We start from the raw sequence: 23334 nt of genomic DNA, 5'->3' as shown, positions 1-23334 counted from the left end.
CCTAATAGAGTTCAAAATGTCATGTATAGTAATGACGTATGAATACTTATCAATTAGGTTTACGTCATTATTATATGTCTCTTTCAATAATATCTTTTAATGACGAACCTTGTTGTAACTTTCGATGACCAGGTAACTAAATAAAAAGTGGTACACCGCTTTCTTGGTCGACCGTACATTAATGACCATCTGGACTTTCCACTTCGGGTACTTTCATTTCATGTGATATGATTTTCAGCCAAATTGGTGATGACGAGTAGGTGGCGTTTATATTTTTGTAATAACTGACATCATTATAAACGACTGCAAAGCCTTAAAGTAATCCTGGAATAGTTCAAGTTGTCATCAATGATAAGTCACTCACTGCTAATGGAGAAGGTGGAGTTCTGCAAATCCCTTTGCCCGGGCTCGCGCATCTTCCTGCCAGTGGGGGTGCTGCCGCCCGAGCAGGACACGCCCTCCAGCTGCTTGTGGGAGATGCTCAGCTCTAGAGGGGGGGGGGGGGGTCAAATCGTTAATACAAAATACATACGTTATTACGACGACTGGTGTGTGTGCCGTGTCAGCGGCGCGTAAACACCGACGGACGTGGGTTCCATTACCGCTCGGAGTGGATACTTGTGTTTGTATGAATACACATTTTCGGTCTGGTTGTTAGTTTTTGGGGGTCTCCCCACTATGCCTCGGAGAGCACGTTAAGCTGTCGATCCCGGTTGTTATCATGTACACCTGATAGCGATCGTCACTCATAGTAAGTGAATATATCCACCAACACATTGGAGCAGCGTGGTGGATAAAGCTCTGATCCTTCTCCTACATGGGGAAAAAGGCCTATGCCTAGCAGTGGGATGTTACAGGCTGAAGCGTATTGAGGATGGAGTAAATCCTACTGAGGGCCGTTGAATTATTTACTTACCAGTGGGGGTTCCGTTGGTGTAGGGGGCGGGAGACTGCCGCGGGGAGGCGCTGTCGGGCGCGGGGGGCGGCGCCTCGGGGGGCTCGCCGTACACCAGCGGGGCGTTCGGGGGGGTCGGGAGGAACTTGCCGAGCCCTGGACAAGCGTAGAACTATTAGGCAATGGGGATTTATTCAATTTATTTATATAGATATGGTGTATTTTTTATGGAAACTTCTAATCTTCTAAATCTTTTATCTAGAAAATTATTATGAAATTGGCAAGTAAATATGTTGGAACATTTTTAAATTACAAATATTTTAAGAAATTTGGCATTTCGACAATCACTTTGTTTGTTAATTTTAATTTTGTTAGTAGTTAGAACAAATCTCCTTGACCAATAGAAGACAAATCATAATAATAATAAAATAATAAAAATGTTTATTTCAGAATAAGTCTTACAAGTTGCTTTTATACATACAAGTTGCTTTTATATTATATAGAATTATTACTACGTGTATATACTCGTATATAAACTAGTATGAGTAAAGCCTGGTCCGGTTTAAAGGTAGGCGTAAACTAAACTTTACAGTATGCGGTGAGAGCCAAAAACCGAGCTCATAATAGACGTTGAACCTGTCACAGTTTTTATTGAATACCGATTTGAACATCTAGAATATAACGAGGATACACGTAAAACGATTGCTTAATCTAAAAGGACGCAATCGTCGTGTCGCTAACGCAACTTGTTTTGTGCACAATGCAATATGTACGGGTACATTAGAGCATCTCTCACCCTCCACGACACGCAGCTCGCCATCGTCGAGGCACACGCGGCCGCCCACCACCACGTACTGCGGGCCGCCGATCACGTGCTGACCCTGGGGAGTCACTTGTATTAATTAACTTTAATGTTACTATTATATAGAACAACTTACTGTTTGATGCGTGTGTCTATATGTGTATATGTATATACGTTTATATGTACGTATGTATATATATGAATTGTATCTTATTAATGTCACACAAGCCCGTTACATTGCAAGCTTATTTATGGTGCGTATCCTGGAAGAATTCACTTTTTAGTAATAAGAGCATCCGTTACACTCTGTAATTAATTTCAAGCTTTCTTTTGTACAATTATTGTGTGTTACTGTGTGCAATAAAGTTATTTATTATCATTATTACTATTTGACTATATGTAATTCTAATTATAATCTATTATAGTTCGCGTCATGTAAAAAGAACGCTGAAAGAAACTGGAGGGGGTGCGTTTGCGCATGGGTATACTCGCGCACAAGTACTACTGTTTTATTTTTTAATTAGGTTTTCACTCGCGGCTTCGTATAATGGTTATTGGTAGGTACATTAAAAAATACTAGAAATACAAGTGAGAATAATTCGGACTAAATAAGTATAATAATTATCACTTTACAAAATCACAATTTTTTTTTAAACTAAAGCAATAACAAATTTTTTAGTTATTGAAATGTCGTATTCAAAAATAATAATTATCTGTACTCTCGATATTCGTATCTTAATGGTTTTTATGTGTTTAAAATGATAAATTGATAATTGTTTTTTAGTGAAATAAATAGTAAATGGAGAATTTTGTAATTTAAAACTTTTGTGCGCGATAATAATTTGAGTCGACGTCGAACTGTCAACCGCTGTCAACCAATAGCACACCGGCAAGCATGCGACAGTGATAAACACTCCCGTCCCCCTACCCCGTACCACCAAATAGACCGATAAATCGCTTCTGCGCAGCTTCAAGGCCAGCGTTCTTTTTACATGACGCGAACTATACCACAGATTCAAATATGTTAAAACTGATAATGACACAAACCCGGAAATATCTAAAAGACTGGTAGCCCCAGTCAAATGTATTTCATGCTAAGTTGTAGGTAATGACTTTGGGGTAAGTCGCAGTCATATAGTAATTCTAATTGTAATAGGTCACAGCAATATATCTCGTCTGGAATCTAGAGATCACGATCAAATAATATTGATCTTATGGAATTATGAGTCTCTGTGGTCAGTAAGCTGCAGTGTAGGGTCGATGACAGGGTTGTTAATGAGCAATGCTTCTGGAGATGCAGGCGTCAATAGGCTACGGTAACTGCTTATACCTTCAAATAAGCTGTATATGTGAGTTTGCCAACCTAAGCTAAAGTAATCTCTTACCTTCAGTTGGACTGGGCATGTTAGGGTGTTGTGCAACAAGAAAATAGTTGAGGGCCCAGTAAGATATTTTCTGCTCAATATATGAAGCAGCTCAACTGGGGTAGTATCTAGGTCTTACAGTCCACAACTAAATAATACTGCTTTCAAGTAGTTTTGTGTTGGTGAGTGAAGTGACCAAAGCTCCTAGGGGGGATAGACGATAGGGTAAGCAACGCGCTTGCGATGTTTCTGGTGTATGCAGATGTCTACGAGCTACGTTAACAGCTCACCATCAGACGAGCCGCACGTTTGTCCAGCTACATACAGCAAGAGGAACGCACCTCGAAGATGTTCTGGGGGGATAGATGATAGGGTGAGCAACGCGCTTGCGATGGTTCTGGTGTTGCAGACGTGTACGAGCCACGCTAGCCGTTCACCACCGAGCCGCACGTCTGCCCAGTATGTGAGAGGAGCGCACCTCGAAGATGTTGAAGTCGACGGCGTGGTGGTGCGTGGTGGCGGAGATGGTCCGGGCGGCGCGCGGGGCCCACAGCGCCAGGTCGGCGTCGGCGCCGGGCGCCACGCGGCCCTTGCGCGGCCACAGGTGGAAGGCGCGCGCCGCGCGGGCGCTGCTGGCCGCCACGAAGCGGCACGGGTCCAACGCGCCTGCACACGGACACGGACTTTTACAGCGCTTTTACAGCGCTTTTTTACGTTTTTTACTATGTAACAGCCCGACTGTCTAATAAACTTAATAAACCGCGTTTTGGCTTTTACAGCGCTTTTTTACGTTTCTTACTATATAACGGTCGGGCATTTTATAAACTTAGTAAATCGCGGTATAATACGAAATAGTATATTTCATTACGAGTGTGGAAAGGCTGTAATTACAAAGAGTTCCGACAAATGTTGTTGGTTGGTTGACAGTCGGAACAAGTTGCAATGACGGTTCCGCACGTGTACTAAACGACTTTCTTTAATACAATTGCGCAAAAATGAAACAATTTAATAAAATAATAAAAAGAAATTTTCTGAAAAATGGCGCCAACCGTAGAATATAAGCAGTTTTTTTTTCTTCACCCATTCTGGTAAGCAAAGGAAACTACGCCCATACAACCAAGTCTTCAGTAGAAGTTTTTTATTAATATGAAATGAAAATGAAATTTAATGAAATGAAATGAAATGACACTTAACCAAACTCATTCAATCAAGTCATTACATCTGATATTGAAACAAATTAATAGCTTCCTTTTAGAAATATACGCATTTGCATGAATCATAAAAACTTCTATGAATTTTTGTAGTAAAAACTTCATGATTGGTTTTTCTTTTTAATACACATTATTTTGACAGTTGGGAAAGAGAACGCACGAATTCGAGAAAGGTAAAAAAAAAGCACGAGTATGTAATAACTCACATCCAGAACGCTATACGTCCCTGCAATACGCCACTTTTTGAACAACTGTATTAAAAAAGTTGTATTATTATAATGAGTGAAATTCGCGTAAACATTAAGGGGGTGATAGACTTACGGACTAAAAGAACGCGGTTTTTGAAATAGCGAACTTACTCGGCTCGACGTCGGTGACACACGTGAAGCTTACTCATTCTGTATTGCGATATCGCCGACAGAAGAAGCTTTGTGTTATTAGAAATTCTATCTTATTATATTTTAAAAACCAAAAAGACGAAATTCTGTAAAAATTCATTTTAGGTAATTTCTCAATCAAAAGTAATAAATATTACAAATACCTACACTACAAGCGTTGCGCGTCCACGAACTAGCGAAAAATAATTATGATTTAAAAAGAACGACTTCCATTACATCAACAAGTAACAAATCGTAGGTAGACGAAAAAACAGTCAAGTAAATAAGCATTATTAGATATAGCCCAAAAACTACTTATTAGATCGCAATCAAATTTAAATAAGACCACAGGACACACTACCTTTTGATAAAAATCATGAAAACCGGTCCACCCAGTCAAAAGTTCTAATGTTCTGAATCGAATTAAGAACCTCCTCCTTTTTTAGAAATCGGTTAAAATTAGTGGCTCCCGGCTCGCAGTGCTGCCACACGTACGAGCGGAGGCGGGTTACAAGCAAAATTTCAAACTTTTCGGATCGCTAACGAACTTACTTGGGGATTTTAAAGTACGCGTACTTAGGTTGACACACTTGCGAAAAAGGTCGAGCCACAAGTTCACCAACTTATTCGCACGTCATCACCTTTTAGAAAACAATACGGAGACATTCAATACCTACTACAGGTTTTCACTTTATCCATCTCGTTGTTTTAATGGTCAATATTTGCATCCATATGATGATTAAAACAATTAAGTCTACATATGTAGTTTATTAAGGCATATTTTTTACATACCAGTATTAACAGCCTTCTGCCAAAGAATTGCCATGCGGTCTTCGACGCCATTCACACCGTTGGGTATCTTGCTGAAATCATTTTTTCCAAGTTCCTTGTCTTTTTCATAGAAAGTGCAATTGTCACTGGCTACTATTTGCAGGTCGTTACTGTAAAATAATTATTACTTAAATATATATTTGTCATTACGTTAAATTACATTACATTACGTTAAATAGACGCCGCGTTGGCGCAACGATCACAGCCATGGATTGTACCTGTTGCGCTGGCGGTTGTGAGTTTGATCCCCGCACATGACAAACATTTGTATTGGCCATACAGGTGTTTGCCATGGTCTGGGTATTTGTGCAATCCTTATGGGTCTCCCCACCGTACCTCGGAGAGCACGTTAAGACGTTGGTCCCAGTTGTTATCGTGTACACCTGATAGCGATTGTTACTTATAGTAGGGAATATATCCGCCAATCCGCATTGGAACAGCGTGGTGGATTAAGCTCTGATCCTTCTCCTACATGGGGAAAGAGGCCTATGCCCATTAGTGGGATATTACAGGCTGAAGCGATTACCTTAAATTGGTAAAGTATACTGTTTTATGTAAATTCATTTATTTATTTCACTTTGCAGTTAAGGATCCAGTTTGGGGGTGTGTATATATGTAAATGCGCTTGTGTGTATATGTATGCGTGCAAGTGAGCGTGTCAGTAGTGAGGCAGTACTGACCTGGCGAGCGCGTCCACGATGTCCTCGGGCGTGTGCGGCGCGCGCAGCGGGGGCGACAGCACGTGCGCGGCCGCGTGCCGGTAGCACGCGTTGGCGTAGTGGGAGCCTGGGGGCACGGGCTCGACAATCATTCTATACATTTTATTATTGGGGGGGGGGGCAATGTTACAGTCAAGGTACAAGGTACAGGTAAGCGGATATCATAGCTATGGGCACCCGCAACATAAGAAGCATCGCAAGCGCGTTGTTGACTACCCTCGACCCGCCCAAGGATCTCTGGTCACCTTTCTCACCACAGGAACTGGAATACTGTTTGGGAGCAGTTTTATTTAGCTGTGATCTTCTGTAAAGTCGAAGTACTTCCCCAGTCCGGCTGTTCCTGCTGGAAAGGTTTAAAGATAGAAAGGAACTCACCATCAGTGCCAATGGTAGCAGCGAGAGTTTCAGCGATAATGGGCTGCTTCTGTCTGGTCCTCGCGAGCCGGATAGCTTGGACCGCGCTCTTTGACATTACGTGCACTATGTACAGGGGTGCTTTCATCTGGGAATTTAAGAGATTTTTATAAATATTCATGTACTTGATTTTATATTTGAATGATTAGTTGATGATGTATTGTTTGAGAACACAATAAAACGAATTAGGTAATTTATATTTCTACTTTCATTGATTTTTTAAATTATTTATGTTTACAGTTGCACGCAACAAAGGAAGCTGCTTCTACACGTCTTATTTCATCATAATCATTATTTCAACAGTCCACTGCTGGAGGATACTCTCTCCACTGGTGGATAGGCCTCCACAAGTTCGCGCCAAAAATGGCGTGGGACTCACGTTGCCCATAGTCACCACACTGAGCAGGCGGGTTGATGACCGCAGGGCTGGCTTTGTCGCACCGAAGACGCTGCTGCCCTACTTCGGCCTGTGTATTTCAAAGCCAGCAGTTGGATGGTTATCCCGCCACCGGTCGGCTTCTTAAGTTCCAAGGTGGTAGTGGAACTGTCTTATCCCTTAGTCGCCTCTTACGACACTCGCGGCAAGAGAGGGGGTGGTGATATTCTTTACTGCCGTAGTCACACAGCTTATTTACCAAATCTGCTTCTACACGTCTTATTTACCAGCTTTGAATTGACACCTTATCTCTAGGGGTTGCTTGAGTCTTAAAGTAATAGTTCAAGTTACCTGGTTAGCAATGACACAAGCTCTGTTCACAGCCTCAGCTTCGACTTCCTCGTCCCTAGACAGTGCGTGTCCTTCTGGTCCTGTAACTCCAGCGGCTAGGAGTTTCTCGGTATTACGAGCGATGATACTGCCATTTTCCGCATGCACCTGAAGAGTACAGGATTTATTTTAGTACTGCAGAGTTTAAATTACTGCTCGACTCGTTAGCCCAAAGAAATGGAAATTCAAGAAATTTTTGGAGATACTTAAGTGTAATTTACTGTATTTGATGTTTTAATACTTTATTTTGACTTGCTTTCTTCTACATAGCACTTCGATTAATCAAAGCTTTATATTTGTTTATAAGTAGTTTGTATAAAAGCGGTCCAGTTTTATTTTTGACAGACTCGTCTACAAAAAATATCATCAATTATCATAATTTTCATTTATTAAATAGTAAAAGATATAAAAAAAAGTTTACCTCAAAAAAAGATACCGGTATCTTAAAGAATTCATAGCTTTCCCAAATTTACACTCAAAAAATACTTTTGAAAACCTGTTTTCCATAAAAAAAAACTCAATATTTACTTACCATAGGCAAAGCCTTCAATTCAGCACAAGTTTCCATAACTTGGCACAGCTCGTAATCGTTTAGCATCCACGCATCTTTATAGGCCATGAACATTTTGAACGAGTTGACACCGTGTTCAGCTACTAACTGCTGCATTTCCTTCTTGACTGATGGTGACCACCATGTCACGCCCACATGAAGAGCGTAGTCACAGCAGACCTGGTCAAATGAAAAAACTATAAATAAGAAGTTATTAAAAATGAATGTTCTTCCTCTATTTGTTATGTATTAGTGCTTGTCTCGTAGAAGTATATATTTGAGTATAGTAAAATACGTGTGGGCGCGTGTGCATGTGTGTGTGTGTGTGACTGTGGCTGATCTTTGTGTGGGTAGTTATTCATTTACGAAGATCGAAATTAATGAAATGTACGGGTTACACAAGAATAGAAAGCCATAAAAAAAGAAAAGAAAAAAAAAAAAAAGAAAAGAAAGCTATAAAGGGTATAGTATAGATAAAATAGAAACCATTAACAAAGTTATTCTTCAAGGAAAATATTTTTGGTTAAGGGAAACAAATAATATATGAATCGTTTAATTTTATTTTAACATTTCTCTACAAATGTATCTCTTTGAGAATCTTAACGAACACTGAACAGTAACGATATGCCATAATACAGTTCAAATTATTTTAAAAAGGGCAGAACTTATTAGTTCTACTTGCCTACCTAATCAAACAATAAGTAGTTCTAAATATACGAGTAATTCAACACATAACATGATACATATATTACAACACATAACATGATACTTATATACATTGTAATAACAATTTGTCTTAAATATTGTCATCATTCCCAATATATCATTGAAAGTTGGGTACATATAACGAAGTAATACACATATAGCAGGAAATTTGGTCTAAGACATGTACTCTATAATTAATGTAAACTTTCACTCATTTGAATAGCAATTAAACATGCTTTGGTTCAGGGAAAGGCTTGTTACGCGTTAAACAGACGTAATAAAACTAAAATTACCCCTCTGCTTATATTAGAAGTCGTAACTCCCAAGTAGATAGAATGAAAGCAAACTTTCAGCTTTCGAAATAATAGTACTAATAAGACGAGAAGAGATATGTATATTGGTTGTCTAGAAAAAAATTCTAATTCGTCTAAATCAACGTCTGTCCATTGTTCTACACAATTTGTAACCATCTTTAAATTTTATTTATAATAGTGGTGTTATCAATTAAGGAAGGAAAAATTAGCTATACATTTCGTCATTTATCTTTTTTTTTTTGTTAATTGTGTCCAAATTTGTTTTTAACCGACTTCAAAGGAGGAGGTTACTCAATTCGACCGTATATATATATTTTTTAATGTATGTTCGGGGATAACTCCTTCGTTTATGAACCGATTTTGATAATTCTTTTTTTGTTAGAAAGGAGATGTCCCTAGTTTGGTACCATGATAAGGAAACCAGGATCTGATGATGGGATCCCAGAGAAATCGAGGGAAACTTTCGAAAATCCGCATAACTTTTTACTGGGTGTACTGATTTTGATGATTTTTAATTTAATGGAAAGCCGATGTTTATCATGTGGTCACATTTAAATTTCATCGAGATCTGATTACAATTTTTGGAGTAATCTTTGATAATGCGTATTTACTTGACTATTTTTTCGTCTACCTACGTTTTATTACTTGTCGATATAATTGAAGTCGGTTTTTCTTCGTTTGTTCTAGCTTAGATACTTCCATGGTCAATTTCTGAATCAACACTCTTAGTTGGTTCAGAAGTGTAGTACGCATTTTATTATCTTTAATAAGTATTTATAGGGGCGATAAAATATCTTCGCAAAAACAAGATAGGTGTTCATAGTTATTTAGATGAGTGATGCAAGCTGATTTGTAACAAGGATATCCAAAGTAATAGATATTAAAAATGAAAACAAGTTTTTTTTTTTAATATATATCTTGTAGGAAATATTATTTTATATAAAGCCAAAAACAATATAAAGTGCGGTGTGACTTGCCATGTAAGTAAAGAATAACAAATAGACTTGTATACTTTTTATGTCGAAATTTCACGCGATTGGTCCTAACACAGCTAGAATCGTGGAAAAAAAATAATATTAAAAGCCTAACACAACATCTCCAAGTCAGAATAACAAAAGCACGGGCATTATAAGCCTGTGGATATATCACTCACATAAAAAAAAGTTAGATGATAATCCTATCTTAAATATCTGAAAACACACAAACCTAAAAACTAAGAATACTAAAATGCCCTATGGTCTTATGAATATTTGTGTAGAGCTGCAACAGCTAGAACCTATGACCACCGTACCAAAAAGTCATCAAAATATTTATTATATTTTGAACATGTTGTGCCCGCGACTTCATCACGTGTAATTTAACAAAAAGTTATTTTTCAGTTTGCTGTGCTATAAAATAAATAAATTTCTAAAATAAAATTAGCGTAAGTTACTTCTTATTACATCAGCTATCTGCCAGTGAAAGTCACGTCAAATTCGGTCCAGCCGTTTCAAAGATTAGCCGATGTAGACGTCAGACCTAACCTACTTTGTTAAAATTAATTAAAAAAAATATACCAATCGATTATCGAAATATGAAAATCGATTATTAATCAATCGACTTATATTTCCGTAGTACATGAAAAACGCGACGTAAAAAAGGTCTGCCAAAATTTTTGAAAACTGATCGATTATTTTAATATTCGATTATTATTTGTAAATAGTATGGATTTATTATTAATCGTATTAAATTGAGAAGAAAATAATCGATTTCTTTACGTAACGTATGGAACGTTGCTCGGAATAAGCCGTGCTTTTTATCGTTCGGGTAAAAATACTAGTTTTATTTTTGTTGTTACATCTCATCCCCCAGTTTCTAGTAAACACAGACAGTATCTTAAAGATACCATTACACTAAAGAGTAAAGACGTTCTTCAATCATGAGATAAGATTTTCTGAAATCTGCTTAGAATAACTATAACATAATAAAAATCGTAGTGCGATTATCGTACCCAATTACCTATTTTTAATGAATAGGAAAGTATATATCAAGTATGGTTCATATGTAGGCTTTGACTGGACTGTTAGCCAATCAAAACCCTTGCAGGAAAAATCTTGTTTCTAACGAACAGACGTCAATACCGTAATAATATTCGGCTATACCCATATCATATTGAAAGAACGTAACGTTAGCGCGATTCAAATTACACCCAGCGCCATCTATTAGTAACGATGAAAACTAAAAAAAAACTAGTATGCTTTAGAACACGACTGAAGAAAAACTTCTTTAACTCTATCTAACTCTTTAGATATAACTAAATAAATATCTACACAATACACACACGGTCGTCTGTTCCTAAAGTAAGCAATTTTCTTTTTCGATAAACATATATATATATATATATTATTCGGAGCGGAAAGCAGGGTCACTACAAACTGCGCCAACGGGCTAGTCATCTCCCTCTCAACTTCCGTTCGCCTATCCCGATCACACTTCGTAACGCTCTCGTCACGCATTTATCAGCTTACTTCCTGAATAAGTTTTACTTGAAAATCGATAGATTTAAGGTTTCGCAGACGATGAAATAAATTGTCGGAGTGTGTTCAAACTCACTAGTAACAGAAAATAGTTTTTTTTTGTTTCTGTGAAAAACAGTCTAAACAAAAAAAAATGTTAAACGGCCCTTGAATACAAATATTTTTACGTATAAAACACACAAAGTACAAACAGAAGTAAAACTTACTTATTATTTTAGCCCTTAAAACGTAACGAGTAAAATTTAGAAAGAAAAAGATATTTTAATAATTGTGCTATATTTTTACGTAATTATCTGTACACGCGTAAGCTTATAAAATGTTGAGTTAGTCACAAGACTTTCAAACTCGACTAATATATTCAGTTATAAGTGTTTAATTTTTAGCATACGTTTTTATCTTATATATAAAATTCTCGTGTCACAATGTTAGTTAAAATACTCCTCCGAAACGGTTGGACAGATTAGGATTTAGGTAGGCCTGAAAATCGGCTAACATCTATTTTTCATACCCCTAAGTTATAAGAGGGAGGAATTAAGGGGGCTTATCTTCTATAATATAAAAATGAGTCGCTGAATGTGTTGCTAAGCGCAAAACTCGAGAACGGTTGGACCGATTTCGCTAATTATTTTTTTAAAATATTCCTTGAAGACCGGGGATGGTTCTTACGGAGAGAAAAATTGTAAAAAAAAAAAATTAAATTTCCTGAAAAAGTCTAAAAACAACACTTTTCTATACTCTCATACAAAAGATTTGTGATAATACTTAAAAGTCACTGTTAGGCGATACGAAGTTCGCCGGGTCAGCTAGTAACATATAAGGGAAAACAACGTTTGCGGGGTCAGCTAGTATTATATTATCATATTTATGATAGTCTAAAAAACTTAAATCAGATTTCATTTACCTTATTGTCAGCTTTTTCCCTCCAATTATTGTACGCTTCGATCAGCGATTGTCCTTTTTCCGGCAATGCAAAGTCAACTGAAAATAAAATTTATTTATTAGATATGATAAAATTAAATGATGGTTAGTGACATTATATGGGTACAGTTATGATGGGGGAATAAGGAGAGTGAGGAAAGAAAAATTGGATCAATGTGAATAGAATAAAAATAAAAACGAGGACGTATTTATTGGGTGCGTAAGAGGATGGGAAAAAATAACTTTAGGTGAGGGTTAAAAGACTAGAACATATTTTACCAAACTCTATTGAGTACATCATCACATCTTACAGACAGACTTTGTGTGAAGGTGTTATGGTAACATCACTTGTTGTACCCGCCTGCCCAGCGTGGTGACTATGGCCAACACACATGAGTTCACGCCATTTTTGGCGCTAACTTGTGGAGGTCTATGTCCAGCAGTGGACTGTATCAGGCTGAAGTGATGATGATGGTGACTATTTGTTTTAAAAATTGATATACGCTATTTGATTTGCTGATGAATAAAAAATATAATTACATAAATCTAAAATTTACGTGCGGAGCTTAACGCTCTGAGGAACTGTTACAGTAGAAAAAAAAGAAAAAGTCAAATAATTATCTGTATTGTTTTGATTATTTTTTAGTCTTTATAGCTTAAATTGAGATTAACATTTCGATTAATATGTTGAGAGAATAATTTGAATTTAATGCTATACATGAAATGATTACTTACTGATTGTGGTGGTACCACCAGCTATAGCCGCTCGAGTTCCCTTGTAAAAGTCATCAGCTGTCTTTGCTCCCATCATCTCTAACTCAAAATGGGTGTGAGGATCAACACCACCTGGCATTACTAGTAAACCGGTGGCGTCGATGATTCGTGTACCACCAGGGATGATGAGGTTACGTCCCACTTGTCTGAAAATAACGGAAATAATTTTTATAACTAACATTTTTAATCTATGCGTTCATACTAGGAAAAGATTTTTGCGTCGTCCTAAAAGGACGAAAAAAGCATGATGTCGGAAAATTATGTATATTGAAATGTCCAAGATTTTCCCATTCTCAAGATAAAAAACGAGTGTGTTTAGGCCACATACTGTAGTAAAACTTCTTTAGCAATACGCCTTCACAATAGGCTTGCATTGTCTTTTAGATAAACGAAACATAACTGGCTATGAGAGAAAGAAAATGTGTGCTCGCACATCTCTCTTGCTTCGTTCGCCTCACCCGATCACAGTTTTCGTAACGCTCTCATCAAGCATTCAATAGCTTACTCCCCAAGTCAAGAGTGCGTAAAGAAGTTTTACTTCAATAATAATTACCGTTATACAACCAATAAGAGATAAGAATCAATTCAAGCGATTTCTGAGAAAGGTGTTAAACCGGGTAAAGTGGAAAAGAAAGACAGTAAAATAAAAGAACGGAGCAGAAAATAATGATACGACAAAAATCGCGAATTCAAAAATGGAAGCCAAGTTCGACATCGACAGTAAAAGATTGAAAAAAAAAAAAACAACAAACTATTATTATTATTATTAATAGAGCTAATAAAAAACTATCTGAGTCAGCCCATCTCGATTTACGACACAAAACGATTTAATTTACCCAATTGTAAGGACCATTATATTAGAGACGATTGGAGTTAATAGAATCTATTAATGTTATATGGGAATGCGGGGTTTTGATTTATTCTAAAATTAGAGTAGTTTCATGCTCTGACCTTGTCTGGTAACCGGCGTTATTTATAACGTTAGACTTATAATAGTTTTTGGTATTTTTCTCGGAGAATTTTGTTGACAAAGTCACTAAGCTTTTCGACTCGCTTTCTTTTGCTATCCGAGTTACGTCCGCTAAGTTTTTTTATACAATTTTGTGACGGAACCGCGAATGGATTTTTTTATTTCAGTTTTGTATAATACAGTGAATAGAAGAAGAAAAAAAAGATTTTTTTTTTTTAATTTAAATATTGTTAGGAACTTGTTAACCCGTTTGTTTCAAACGTGTGTTTATGTTTCGTGATTGGCCCGTATGAGTCAAAGCGTAATATTTTATAGCCATCAATCTTCTTCAATAAACGGACGTGTTACCAAATTAAAAACAAACTCTTTATATCCTTGTATATTAAATGGCAATTTACACTATGGGAACCGGAATACAAATCACGTAGTATTCGTTATATCTGTTTAAAGAAATATTTTCGATATATTTCGATCGTTTCTAATGCAAGGACAGATAAAGGACGTCGAGACAAATCCCGATTGCGTGTTGATGTTCACGACCGCGTAGATGTATCATTTGCGTATATTTTAATAATTAATATGTTATTATTATATATGCATATTGATATTTGCAGTAGCGAGAAAAATACAAATAAATAAAATTTAACGAGCTTGTTCATATTTAAATTATATTTTATTGTTTTAAATCCACTTAGACCGGTTAGAACTACACGTAAATAATATTCGTAACATTATTTCATCACATCACATCAGCCTATCGCCACTACTGGACATAGGCCTCCACAAGTTCGAGCCAAAAATGGCGTGAACTCATGTGTTTTGCCCATAGTCACCACGCTGGGCAGGCGGGTAATATTATTTACAACTGGCTTTTTTCAATTATTTGCTATAATAATTACTTTGGTTTAAATTAAAAATATCTTAAATTTAATTTTACTTATAATAGTTTTTCTTTATCAGAAAATTTGCTAGCATTAAATTGGATACAATTATGCTTATAAACCAACTTATGTACGTTACTTCAAAATCAATACAATGAAATGACGGTAACGAGTTGATCCCTACATAGAGACAAAGGGATGCTACGGGCCTTTTTAAACAAAAACCTGAACTCATTGTGGTTTCGGCTTATTTTATTTTATTAACAAATTTAATATTATTTCATATTATTTTTCTAAAATAAAGTGCAACATGTTAATTTACCTTTATTCATTAAAATGAAACAACTTTTTCGGATTTTAATGCGGTTTACTAAATTTTTTTGATGTCTGACGTTTCGGATACTTTACAGCACCCATGGTCATGGGAGGAGATATTTATTCACTTAATAGTAAAATAAAGTCCACATCTTCGTGTGAGTAATACCATTAAGAAAGAAATATATAATAATTAAGGACAAGTTTGGATGAGGATTGCAGAAAACCGAGATGTTCGGCGCGAGCTTGGGGAGGCCCATGTCCAGCAGTGAACTGCAATTGGCTGAAGTGATGAAGGGCAAGTTAACAAGACCATTATTGTGATGAAAACAGCAGAACAGATGTTTCAAATAGGACTTTTCGTCAAACGCACGTTTTAATTATAAGACGAAATGGAAAAGTGTCTAATCATAATAATATGTTAACAAGTGCGACAGTCCATACGAGTATGATAATTGTCACAATGAACGTTTAGTTTGTAATAGTATTTCAAATATACGAAAACTATAATATTTTAGATCTATAAAATATAAATATACGTATATAGTTTCATCACTTCAGCCTATCGCAGTTCACTGCTGGACATAGGCCTCCACAAGTTCACGCCAGACGTTATGGCACGAACTCATGTGTTTTGTCCATAGTCACCACGCTGGGCTGGCGGGTTGGAGACCGCAGGGCTTTGTCGCACCGAAGACGCTATATACTTTACATATGTATAATATACGTATATATATTAAAACTAGCTGACCCCGCAAACGTTGTTTTCCCATATATTTTTATTAACCTTCTCAATCCCCCCTCCCCTATAACTTAGCGGAATGAAAAATAGATGTTGGCCGATCCTCAGACCTACCCGTTATGCACGCAAAATGTCATAATATTTTATTAATCCTCTAGCCCCCCTCCATAACTTTGGGGTATGAATAATAGATGTTGTTCGATTCTCAGACCTACTCGATATGCACACAAAATTTCATGAGAATCGGTCAAGCCGTTTCGGAGGAGTTTAACTGCAAAAACACCGCGACGAACATAATTAGAAGATATGAAGAGAAAACTAAAAACATTGAATTCACATTTCAGACGCGAAATCAAGATAAAAACATAAGCGAAACGCAAACAATCTATTTTTAAATCAAACTGTCCAATTTGAACTCGAGAAGTGTACAAAACAACAGACTGATTGGCGGAGAGTGTATTATGAAAGCTTACTACGTTGTAGTACTTACAATATCGATTCATGAAGTTATCTACATAGGTCATAAAGTTGCTTGATTTGTTTACGGTAAACAAGAGCTCATTTTATTGAGAGAGTGAGGTTGTTGATTCTATGTGACATTTGACTGTACTTGTATGTACTCATGGAAATGCTCTGGCTTAAATAATTATATGTTACATAATTTAATTCAGACCAAGATCAAATACGATTTTTTAACCGACTATAAAAAAGGTACTCAAATTAACTTATTTTTTTGTGTTACCTCATAGCTTTTTACTGAATTTACCGATTTTGATGCTACTTTTTTTACTAGCCGGTGCAGGTCATATAGTCATATTTAATTTTGCAAGATCTGATCTGAGTAATGTATATTTAATTGACTTCGATTACATTGATTATTTTATCATTTTATTACTTCTTGACGTAAATGTAAGTCGGCTTTTTATTTGAAATTAAACACAAATAAAATGTATCTATTGCTTAGTGACACTTGAGTGACGTGCGTGTATAATCTATGATAATAACTGGCACCCACTTATGGAAGCAGCAGTTATGGTGGTACGGATGTGCTTGTTACCACATTAGTTATATCCTGTGTGGCGCATGCGTTTTATTTAGAATATGTTCTTAATTTAAAATCATTTAAATATTATTCCGCTAGTCGTTAAAGATTCTTTTGGCTTGTTTGATTTCTGTTTCTATTGCGTTCCGTGGTTCTTTTTTAATGAGATTTTAAGTATAGTTTTCCATCGTTATTAATTAATCGTTATAAAAAAGTATTTTTTATAACAATCTTGTCAAAAATCTTTGTATTTTTAATGGGTGTAAATTTTAGTTTAGCAATTTTTTAATTAGGTATACCGAGGGTTCAAAAGCATGCAAACCCACAATCAAAGTTCTTTCTGAACCTTTTGTATTTATTGGGTTCGTATTACATAACCGCTATAACATATAACTTTAACTTTTAAATTTTTATTTTAATTTTTACTCGATTTTTCTAATATATAAGAAATTTTAAACATTATAAACTAGTACGGAACACTTTGATTGCAAGTTCGTGCCTATTATATATTTTTTTTTGTGTAAATGGTAAAAAATTCGTCCGTTTGAATGACTTGCATATTTTTTTCCTCCAACCTAGTTATAATATTGATGGTGTTTTTAAAGACATAGATTCGGAAAAAAAATCTATTTAGCTCGAGTTACATTGTTAGACGAGTTTTTTATAAAATTCAAAACTATTAATTTTATACTAAATTTCGTGTATTTTCTTTTTATATATAACTAGCTTCTGCGCGTGACTTCATCCGCGTGGAACTTTTAAAGAGGAACAATTCTGTGATACATGATTTTTGGGAAAGTTAAACAGTTTACGCAGCGTACGAAGCGGAAGTTCTCCAAAGGAAAAAACCCCAATTTTGAAACATTCTTCATTGGTGTTTCGCTCCTAACGGTCTCAGCGTAATGATATATAGCTTATAGCCATCCTCGATAAATGGGCTATCTCTAATACTGAAAGAATTTTTCAAATTGGACCGGTAGCTCCTGAAATGAGCGCGTTTAAACAAACAAACAAACAAACTCTTCAGCTTTATAATATTTAGTATAGATTAATTTTTATTTATATATTTTTAGAAGGGATTTGGTGTACTCAGATGTAATATTTTGATATCGATTAGAATAGTGAGAGATAATACAAATAAAAGAAATCAAATATAAAACTCTATATCTTATGTTCTTTTCATATTACTATTATGATTTAGATATGTTATAGATGGTATTGACTTGAGTTTCATGATATAAGAAGATAATTTTCAAAAACAGTCAAGTCAACTTTTCTACAATTTTTTACCACAATATTTAAAAAGTACACTCAAGAACAAGGTATTATTTAGAATAGGATTAAAACTTGAATTTATTTTTACATTATAGTACGTAGACTTGTAAACATGATTTGTAATGAATTAAATTAATGATTCATTCCTTCAAAAGGATGGTTCCAAAATCAATGAAAAAAATATCGGATCAACTATCATCACCATCATCATCACTTCAGCCTAATATACTCCACTACTGGACATAGGCCTCCACAAATTCGCGCCAAAAAATGGAGTGAACTCATGTGTTTTGCCCATAGTCACCACGCTGGGCAGGTGGGTTGGTGACCGCAGGGCTGGCTTTGTCGGATCAACTATAATCTCTTTTAAAATTGTTTGAATTTGCAGATAACTAGTTTCAAACTTGCTAACGCTCACACACAAACATGTAAGTACTCCTCGATGTAATAAAATCGTTTAACGAATGTAAAATCATGTCGAAAAACATGTCGTGTAAAGAGGATTCATCATTCGTTCAACGCTGATGATGACCTCGAATCTTTAAAAAAATAGTCAATCGTTAAAATAAATTTGATAAGTTGTTCAAAGCAAAATGAAGAATTCAAAGTTTATGTGATTATTTGAAAAGGCTCCGTTATTAAAGTTATACTTCTTTTGAAAAAAAAATATGAGCGTAAATTTTTACGATGCGCGCGCACACCGACACAAAAAAAACCTACACCCTGAAGTTAGCTAGCCAATGAAGTATAATTTCTAACGTGCGTACATAAGTACACACACTTTTTTATAACGATTTCATACATTTGTCGTGTCGTAGGCATGCGGATGTCGTGTCGCATAATTTGAATACGCTCGTTATGAAAGCGCGATTCTCGTCACATATTCAACGTTACTGTTATGCACTTGTTAGTAAACAATAGCCGCACGGCTCACTCAGTACATTGTAAGTGCTTTATAAAAGCGGAAGCCGTAAAGATATGTTCACGGTAACTTGTTAACTATCTCCTTGTTATTAAGGAGCGGCAAAACAATATGGCAGTTTGACCAAACTGCAATATAATTTTATATATGTTGTAATAATTTAATACTTTCGAATTAGAAGTTCTTGAATAAATATATTAAGCGGAATTTTGGATTAACATGAGTGTTACGGAATTTTTGGTTACAAAACACTTAAATATTTTTAAAAATGGAATTTCATTGATTAAAAAAAATCAAAAAATGCCATTATCATGTTATGTTATTTTCTCACCTGTAGCATGTTACGTTATTTTTACGTTATTCAAAGAGTTATATAAAAATATAAAAAGTTACAATATTGTAACTTAAAAAGTGCAAAGGCGGTCTTATCATTAAAAATCATCTTTAAAGTACTGACATGTTTAAGAGAATATAATCATCTATCTATTCTATATACCTATATAAAAATCCCGTGTCACGATATTTATCCGGGCTGATCTCCGAAACTACTGGACCGATTTTAATGAAATTTTGCACAGATGTAATTAAGATGTAACTTTATTCAACTTAAAATATAGGCTATATTTTATTACAATTAATACCGCGAGTGAAAACGCGGCATAGCTAGTAATATTAATATATTATAATAGGAAACGAAACAGACAAAATTCTGTAATCCAGCAATCCAGATCGAAATTGCGAGCGAAAACCTAGTTTAAAATATAAATAAAAATATATCAGTAAATGATATATGGAACGTTTAGCAACAATTAAATCAAATTGTCAATATCTCGTACAATGAAGCCGCAGCAATGCGCTGCAGACATTAATAGGATACACAATAATCTAGATTTCTAGCATCGCTCGTGTCGCGTTTATAAATGTTACTGGGTGAAATAAACGCGTGGGCTTCGATACGAAAACACGGACATCATGTTACGAGTGATTACAATGAATTAATTATGCTTTTTTTATATTTAAAATTCTTAAACATATAGTACTAAAATTATAAGTTTAAAAACTATATTTAATACTAATTATAATTAATATTATTATTGTTTAAATTAATAATACGCTAAATAAAAGAAACTATAATCAAAGAACAAAATAAAATTAAAACATTAAACTTAAACCATTTTAATTATATTTTCTTTTTTAACTTATCCATCTCTAAATCTACCCGTTATATTTTCTGTGACATAAAAATAATACTCTACTTAGTCTTCCTTAGAAAGAACTAGAGGATAGCGGCGCCTACCTTTCAATGGCCTTGACCTTTACTCCAATCTATACAACTCAAGATTATATAAGAATTCTAACCTTGCCACAATACTTAATAACACAATTAATTCGCTGTGTGGTTACGGCAGTGAACAAGCCACCCCCTGTCTTCCCGTGGGTGTCGTAAGAGGCGACTAAGGGATAACACAATTCCACTATCACCTTGGAACTTATAAAACCGACCGATGGCGGGATAGCCATCCAGCTGCTGGCTTTGAAATACACAGGCCGAAGACGGGCAGCATCGTCTTCGGTGCGATAAAGCCAGCCCTGCGGTCACCAACCCGCCTAGCCGTGATAGCTGCCTAGCGTAGTGATTATGGGCAAAACACATGAGTTCGCGCCATAATGTCTGAATGAACTCGGTAAGGCCTATGTCCACCAGTAGACTGCGGTAGGCTAAATTAAATACGATTAATACTTTACCAAAACTAATTGCAATTATATAGAAAAAACAATAAGTATTATATAAAAATTAAAAAGAAATTACAAATGTAGCTACTATTATCGTTAAGTAAAGACATAAAACATCTTACAATCTTTAATGTATTTTTACACTAATTTAAAATCGATCAGTTTTATCGTTTTTTTATATCGATGTTCTCAGTTCAATCCAATAATTCAAGTAGGTTGACGTAATGCGAACATCACGCAATATGAACATGGCGTGTGGTTTTCTGTAACATGACTTATGAGCAGGGCCGGATTTGGGGCATACGGAGTCTATAGTCCCGAGGCCTTTACAAAGAGGGATTAAAATACAAGCTTGTAAAATGTCCATATTTCAACAGCTAGAGAAACTTTTTCGTTTTTCTTCAAATTGTCTTGTTGTGTATTTATAACTACAATACTTGTGCAATCGTAACTTATAGTATGGTATTCTTGATTATTCCAGTCCAGACTTCAGATAAAAGAATGCTCTTTTCCGGAAAATAATAAGGGGCTCCGTTCTTTCGTCGCTCCAGGATATCTAAGCCTTTAAATCCGGCACTGTTTATGAGAAAAGAAATCATAAATGTGAAATAAAATTTATTGTATTCTCAAATCATGGAAAAGGTTACTTGGTAACGTTCAAGATACTTTCGTAACGGATCTGTATAGCGTTAATAGAAAATAAAATCTTTATACGTTATGTTTGTTACTAAGTATAAGATCATTACCATTTTACTTAGAATTGATGACATTCAAAATCGATAAGATTTCATATCACAGAGATGACGATTCATCAGCTGTCACGTATGTTTATTATGATTTTATTAAAATCTATGTATACCTATACTAATATCATTTAGCTGAAAAGCTTGACAAAAAGTTTAGTTTGACAGTCGTAATTTTAAGATTTATATAATCTAAGTAAATATTATTTCGTCAGTTTTAAAGTCTGTTTATTTAGGAAGGTTATGAAAGAAGGCTATGAAATGTCATGATACGGCTTACTTAAGTAACAATAATTATAAATACTAATGCATATGATCTCGGGTCGTCTAGTAGAAAATATATAGAAGACTAGACACTGCTTTGAAGTAAACAGTAAATTCATAAAAGTGAAAGTCTGCGCATTGTAATATTGAATAATATATTTGTAGTTTTGAAAGTGACTTTGTTTGTTTAGTTTTCACACTTCATTGCCTAAATCAATAATCGTGAGATATGCCCCACATGGTCGATACGGCGAGATTGTATTTAAACATCTTTTGATGCATGACTGATCCTTGACGCAATTGGTAGTGGACCTGCTTTCTGTCCTAGAGTTAAGGGTTCGATTTCCACCCCGAGTCTAGGTATGGGTACATTTATAACAAAATATATACGTATATATATCACTCTGCTGGTATCTAAAACCTACCTCCTCCTTGCCTACTTCATCCTAGGTACAGACGAGCGTGAGTGTATCGTAACATATTTATATTATATCCTTATAAACCGTACAAAATTGGCTACAAACCGCAAACGAACACGGACCGTTAACCTTGTGTTATAGGGACGCATGTGCTGTTATGAGCATAGTACTTCAATCTTTTACAGACTGATTCTAGTATTCATAAGTACTACTATAACAAATAAAAGTATTTTTTTTTATAATCAAGTTTATTAATTTTTAAATGAACTTGCAACTAACTTATTTCTATCATTTTTAACTCTTTAAAAAGCAAGTTCATTCGAATGGGTTATATTTTTTTCGAAATTGTAATATTTTCTACTTCGAATTCTTAAATATTCTGTGAAATCTTGTCATGCAAACACTTCTCTACATCTTCAAGTTTGTTTACAAACACGCACTTAAATGGATTTTTCATCGAACACGTCAAACGTGTAAGGAATTTGACAGACGCCATAAATAACACCAACATATTAAGTTTGTCAACTAGTTTGTTTACTTATGTATAGGGGTTAAATTACATTAAATTACAATATCAAACTCTAGATTAAGTAATAAATAGGAAGATACATAATCCTTCGCTTTTGCAAAGTACTTCGTTAAATAAGTAGTGCTAAAATAAAGGTGAAATTAATTAACTTTTCTAGGCTTGACGGAAGGGAGGGCAGGTCGGTGTGACTCATTCTAGGGTTGACACCATATTTTACAATTTTATATTATGAGACAATGATTTCATTGACAGTGTTAATTTATATGTATTTGTACATTTTATGTGTAAAAAATTGTGATAGTGATGTACAATATGCTTTAAAATGTTCAATTATTACGATTA

The 23334-nt window shown here is 35.2% G+C and overlaps 1 protein-coding gene across 1 annotated transcript in view; it reads right to left on the bottom strand.

Annotated features, from left to right (window-relative positions):
- The window catches only part of LOC123666445 (dihydropyrimidinase), a 62525-nt gene that overhangs the window by 1026 nt on the left and 38165 nt on the right, over positions 1-23334 (bottom strand). The window contains exons 3-13 of the mRNA XM_045600537.1: positions 13118-13302; positions 12366-12442; positions 7912-8109; positions 7341-7487; positions 6575-6701; positions 6161-6266; positions 5442-5590; positions 3540-3727; positions 1692-1776; positions 917-1051; positions 365-487 (exon numbers count right to left, since the gene is read on the bottom strand). Coding sequence (XP_045456493.1) covers positions 365-487; positions 917-1051; positions 1692-1776; positions 3540-3727; positions 5442-5590; positions 6161-6266; positions 6575-6701; positions 7341-7487; positions 7912-8109; positions 12366-12442; positions 13118-13302 — 1520 coding nt within the window. The remainder of the gene's footprint in view (positions 1-364; positions 488-916; positions 1052-1691; positions 1777-3539; positions 3728-5441; positions 5591-6160; positions 6267-6574; positions 6702-7340; positions 7488-7911; positions 8110-12365; positions 12443-13117; positions 13303-23334) is intronic.

This window comes from Melitaea cinxia, chromosome 26, assembly GCF_905220565.1.
Source record: "Melitaea cinxia chromosome 26, ilMelCinx1.1, whole genome shotgun sequence".
In the NCBI taxonomy this organism is placed as follows: domain Eukaryota; kingdom Metazoa; phylum Arthropoda; class Insecta; order Lepidoptera; family Nymphalidae; genus Melitaea; species Melitaea cinxia.
The sequence above is the reverse complement of the archived record's forward strand: the minus strand, read 5'-3'. Positions and strand labels throughout refer to the sequence as shown.